Source organism: Nestor notabilis, unplaced genomic scaffold, assembly GCF_000696875.1.
Source record: "Nestor notabilis isolate BGI_N333 unplaced genomic scaffold, ASM69687v1 scaffold18905, whole genome shotgun sequence".
Lineage (NCBI taxonomy): Eukaryota > Metazoa > Chordata > Aves > Psittaciformes > Psittacidae > Nestor > Nestor notabilis.
In genome coordinates, this window is record NW_009930805.1 from 1,646 (window position 1) to 7,147 (window position 5,502).

Consider the following 5,502-nt stretch of genomic DNA (forward strand, 5'->3'; position numbering starts at 1 on the left):
GTAAATGGCAGACTGGGGAAAAACACCTTGGCAAAATCTGGGAGGAGGTATCATTTGGTCTAATAACATATGCTGCTACTTTGTTAGGGTCTTGACTATATTTAAGAATCACTGCTACGATGTCGTAACTTAGTGCAAAACTTACAACATTATTAGTAATTCAGTTACTCAGAAAGGTTTGTGACTGGGGTCTTTAATTATGACCTTTTTTTAAAGTTACTTGGAGTGTGGGACTTAATTTGATACTCTGATTGGCGATAATAGAGTTTTCTTCTTCTGTGTAGGCTGCCGAAACTGCTAGCTTGGAAGAGCAGTTGCAAGGATGGGGAGAAGTGATTTTGATGACCGATAAAGTTCTTCGCTGGGAGAGAGCCTGGTTCCCTCTGGCGCTGATGAGTGTTGTTTCCTTCTCTTTTCTGTAAGTAGCTTGTGAAAGGAGCCTAGAATACCACTGTACTTTCATGGCTGGCAGCAAGCCTGGTAAGTAAATTAGTAAGACATTTTTAAAAGCCTAATAGGAAGGCTTTTACTCCACACCCATTCAGAAACAGAACCCAAACTTTGTTGAGAAGAAAAACTTCAAGTATTGAGAACAGGAAGTAGCATGAGTCCCGTCCTGCTCAGAGGGAGGAGAGTGCTTTCTGCAAAAGCTGTTTGCCAGCAGTGGTTGCTGTAGTTTTTGCCACACTCAGCTGTATGTCCTTCGTGGTGTGTTCTTATTCCTGCCGCTTAGTTAAATCTGATTATCTCCTTTGGCTTTTTTCCCCAAACTAACAGCAGTATCATTATGGAGAGCTTCTTTCCGTAAGGCAGGCTTTCCTATTCTGCACCTGTGCAGTGGTGTTTAGGATGAATTGGTTTTGCACAGCTCTTATTTGCATTCTCCGTCCTGTCCTTTGAAAAAGGAGGAAAAGGAAGGACTGCTGGTAACTTTCAGTCAACAGGATGGGAGGATGTGGCCTGGCCCTGGATTTGAGATAGAACGGGCTTGCTGAAGGCACTTGTACATGCTTTCATATTACATGGCAGTAGTCAGGCTGACCCCAACCTGCCTTGTACAGATAAGTGTTCATGCCAGCTGTGCAGTTTGCCAGTTGCCTTTGGCTTTGGAGTACGGAGAAGACGAGAGTTACAAAAATAAATGCTGAACCAGGTGAGGCAGGGATAATCAGTCTTTTAATTAATAGAAATTTATGATCTTTAAGGGAGGTGAGGCGGATGGAAATCAAATGAAACTGAAAAGTAATTGCATGAACTTCAGGATATTTTGTTACAAATGATGTGATTATAGCAGAAAAGATCGTGTGTTGAATAATACTTTGGGGAAATAGAACTACTTTAGATTCTGAGTTGTTACTTCATCAAAAAGGAACTTGAATATTCAACACAGTAGCACTGTGCAAGGTGTATAGAAAGACTGGCCCTGCAATGGACTGTGTAATTTCTTTAGTTTTTTTACTTCAGTGTTCAGGAAGTTCTATTAAGTGCAAATAAGTAGCATGGGGCACAACTAAGCATTTACAGACACTTGTACGATGAGCAAGTTTTTGTCCAGTACACGTACTGCTGTGTTAGAGTGATGCATACTTAATATGTGAGACACAACACTGTCCTAATTGGAGATTTATGGTTCCCTGTCCAGAACAGGTTTGGTTAGGTGTCCTGGGTTCAGCTACAGCAGTCATTTTTTCTCCTTCTTAGTAGCTGGTGCAGTGCTGTGTTTTTGACTTTCAGTCTGGGAACAACGCTGATAACACCGATGTTTTTAGTTGTTGCTCAGTCATGTTTACTCTGACCAAGGACTTTTCAGTCTCATGCTCTGCCAGGGAGGAGGGGAAGTCAGGAGGAAGCAGAGACAGGACACCTGACCCAGACTGGCCAAAGGGCTATTCCATACCACAGCACTGGGGAGAGTTACCCGGAAGGCCCAGATCGCTGCTCGGGTCGGGCTGGGTATCGGTTGGCGGGTGGTGAGCGGTTGTGTCCTCTCCCCTTGTTAATTCCCTTATAATTATTATTACTGGTGGTAGCAGTAGTGGTTTTGTATTATACCTTAGTTACTGGACTGCTCTTATCTCAATCCGTGGGAGTTACGTTCTTTTGATTCTCCTCCCCATCCTTCTGGGAGTGAGGGGAGTGAGCGAGCAGCTGTATGGTTCCAAGTTACTGGCTGGGCTTAAACCACAATGTTAGGTCTCACAGGTGAGACACAGCAAATGACAATCTGTAGTGGATCTGAATTCTGTGGCTTGCTTAAGAACCAGCAAGATTAGAGGTTTCATTCTACCTGGTTATTTCATACGTTCACTCACTCATCCTCATCCCCCACTCAGTGGTGAGTTCAGTAGATGTCAGCTTCTGAGAGAGCAATGGTGATGAATTTTTATTCTACCAAACTTCATACTATGCTTACAGTGTTGTAGGATTTTTTTTACCTAATACTTAAAAAAAACAAACCCACAACCCCAAACATGGCCCCCCCCAAATAAAAAAACCAAAACAACCAAAACCCACCAAACTGTTTTTCATCTGTATTTCTCTGTAATAATACTGAAATACTTAAACCTCTCTTTATTAGCAATAGAAGCAAATTTGAATTTTCTTTTTATCTTGGGCAAGAGGGTAGGTCTGCTATTTGCAGACCTGAGCCAGTCTGAATTGGTGGCTAAATATGTGTAGCATTTATCAGTCTGATCTTCAAGAAATAATTTATTTCCTTTCTGCAGGATGATCTACTACTTGGACCCATCAGTTCTTTCAGGCGTCTCCTGTTTTGTTATGTTCCTCTGTTTGGCTGATTATCTTGTTCCTGCTCTTGCACCTAGAATCTTTGGCTCCAATAAGTGGTGAGGAAATAAATGAATTAAAACAGGTTCTTGAGTGTGAATAAATCATGAACTTTTTAAAAAGGGATGTCTGACTTGGAAATATCAAATGACTACTTTATAGAGTCATTGTAGTAAGAAATCTGCAATCTCTGTAAGATAAGAAGTGAGAACACTAGTAAGATGTCCTTCATTCTTATGTGAACTAAATTTGGAGTTAGAAGTAAGTGAGAATTTTGCTATATCTGCTTTAAGATGACTAGTGGATATATGTTCTTGTCCAATAATGAGCTAACATAAAAACTGAATTTATACAGACTGGTGTCAGGTGTGTATTACTTGTGTGTATCGCACTGGTATCAGATTTAAATCAATGATCTCTTGGTTTGAATGGGGTTGCTCCTGGGGAGTCAATTTGAGAGTCAGTGTATGGAAAAATTATGTGGGCAATTGTATTGCAATGCTCAAGAAAGATAAGTATGAAAATAAGAGAAGCAAATGCCAGGGTATGTACCAGATAACTTTTCTACTGATGGAAAAATACTATGGGAGATACTTTTAAATTTCAGATGAGATCTTGAATTCTTACTTCTGGCTTTTTTCCTTTTACAAAAGGACTACAGAACAGCAGCAAAGATTTCATGAGATCTGCAGCAGTTTGGTAAAATCTCGTCGCCGAATTGTTGGCTGGTGGAAACGTCTCTTCACGCTGAAGGAAGAGAAGCCTAAAATGGTATTCAGTCCCAGGAGTTCATCTCTCTTGTCTTAAGATTTTATTTGGTTTGTCTTAAGTGTGGCAAGGGACGTGGTTTGAAACACCAGTTTATTCAGACAAGAACCAGCAGTTCTGGCTGTGACTTAATGCCAGTCACATAGCTTATTCAAACTTGGAGTGGCAAGATACATGACTTGTAATACTGTGCAGTTAGGTGCATACCCTTGGTATTAAAATAAAGCTGAATTGTGTTTGGATAGGACAGGTTTTGGAAACACAGCTTTTTTCTGGTGTACACAAACAGTCCAAAAAAATCAAATCTTGATGATATGTCAGCTTGGGTGCATGAACTACTACTGAGTTTACTGTCCTGAAAACACCTTCAGGTACCGTATGAGGCTGAGGTTGTGTCAGTGGGAGTGGTGTTGACTCTCAGGGATATCTGGACAGAAAAGAACTGGCATCCTGTAAAACTGATGATCTGAAAATCATGAGAACATAGAACTATAGACTCTCTAATGTCAGTTTTGACAAGCGTGTGAATAGGTATCACATGTGGAAGAGCTGAACTTCATGTTAGTATTACATGTTAAAGTGTTGCCAAATACTGAAGGGAAAGGAGGAGAATTCCCAACAGGTCTGTGATAACTGTTCCCTTTTCATTTTTAGTACTTCATGACCATGCTTTTTTCTCTTGCTGTGGTTGCCTGGATTGGACAGCAAGTTCACAATCTCTTCCTGACCTATCTTATCGGTAAGTGTGCAGCATGCAAAACAGAAGTAACATTTTTGCTAGCTGACTGAAACAGTGTGAGGTGGGTAGGAGCAATTTTTTTGAGTGTGGTGATTTTTTTTTTTTTTTTTTTGGTGGTTTTGTGTTTTGTTGGGGGTATTTTTAGGGAGTTATATTTTTCTGTTTAAGGGCTTAAGGGAAGCAAGGGATCACAGGTAACAGAAGCATCTTAAAGGATTGTTAAGTAATACTTGTTTTTTTTCTCTTCCCACCTCTCTAGTAAGTTTCCTGTTGCTTTTTCCTGGACTAAACCAGCATGGGATCATCACAAAGTATGTTGGAATGGCAAAAAGGGAGATTAACAAACTTCTCAAGCACAAGGAAAAGAAAAATGAATGAAAACTTAACTGCTGTTCACTCTTGTAAAAGGTTTCCTGGGGAACAGTTTTGAGAGTTAATGTATAATTTTAGTAGAATTGTATTGCTCACTGGCTTTTTTTTTTTCACTGGCTCCCTGAAGTGAAGATGTCACCTTAGCAACCGCTGTGGGTTTGTGTCTCTTGCTGTGCTGACTGGGGTTCTGCAGCCTGTGGCTGATCTTGTATGAAAGATCCTGTCCTTCGATGTACAGAGCCTGCTCAGTGTCTTCACCAAACTAGGAGGCCCTGTGAATAAATACCTGACTTGACAAACAGCCGAGTTGTAATGTGTGATAGCATTTCTGTAGCTGTGTTCAGTTAATTTGTGGCTACAGCAAGTATGAAAGGCTTAAAGTTTGCTTTTCTTGGGAGATTTGTTACTACTGATCCTTGTGGAATGGGGGGGACATTAACTGAGTAAGAATGATGATAGATGAGGGTGTATATGGAAAGTTGGGGCAGAAGGTGATCTCACTGATCCTGTTTGCTTTTTTTTGGCTGCATATACCCAGTAATCTGTTGAACAGGGGTCTGGAATATATAGATTTGTAGTTCAGTTATTTAGCTGTAGTATAAACTTCAACTCGTTGCACTGAGACTGTAGAAAATGAGTTAAGGTGTGTGTTACCTTAACAGCTGATTGTTTGAAAACCTGCTGTTGTCACAGAGCCATGTAGCATGTTTGGTTTTATGAATGTTGTTGTCTGTAAACAAATCAGATGAATATGCTAGGTTTGTGTCTGTAAATAAGCCTGTCTGAACTGGTTGTGCTTTTCTATGACCTCTCCCTCCTTTTTTAAAAACTGACCT

General features: G+C 40.4%; 1 protein-coding gene across 2 annotated transcripts; it reads left to right on the forward strand.

Annotated features, from left to right (window-relative positions):
* Positions 1-275: 275 nt before the first annotated feature.
* ARL6IP1 (ADP-ribosylation factor-like 6 interacting protein 1) lies at positions 276-4,937 on the forward strand. 2 transcript variants are annotated; one of them, XM_010015601.1, is made up of 5 exons: positions 276-418; positions 2,727-2,846; positions 3,441-3,558; positions 4,210-4,294; positions 4,554-4,937. In XM_010015601.1, exons 1-5 carry the CDS (start codon positions 342-344, stop codon positions 4,670-4,672), a joined length of 519 nt encoding a protein of 172 aa, XP_010013903.1. In that variant the 5' UTR covers positions 276-341; the 3' UTR covers positions 4,673-4,937. The 2 variants fall into 2 exon arrangements, with proteins under 2 accessions (XP_010013903.1, XP_010013902.1); XM_010015600.1 differs by having other exon boundaries at positions 291-418; positions 2,727-2,843; positions 4,554-4,843.
* Positions 4,938-5,502: the final 565 nt, after the last annotated feature.

Excerpts from the sequence above, each read along its gene's own strand:
- ARL6IP1 (XM_010015601.1), top strand. The coding sequence starts at position 342 with ATGACCGATAAAGTTCTTCGCTGGGAGAGAGCCTGGTTCCCTCTGGCG. Across the intron at positions 2,847-3,440 it reads ATCTTTGGCTCCAATAAGTG|GACTACAGAACAGCAGCAAA; the intron begins GTGAGGAAATAA and ends CTTTTACAAAAG. Across the intron at positions 4,295-4,553 it reads CTTCCTGACCTATCTTATCG|TAAGTTTCCTGTTGCTTTTT; the intron begins GTAAGTGTGCAG and ends CCACCTCTCTAG.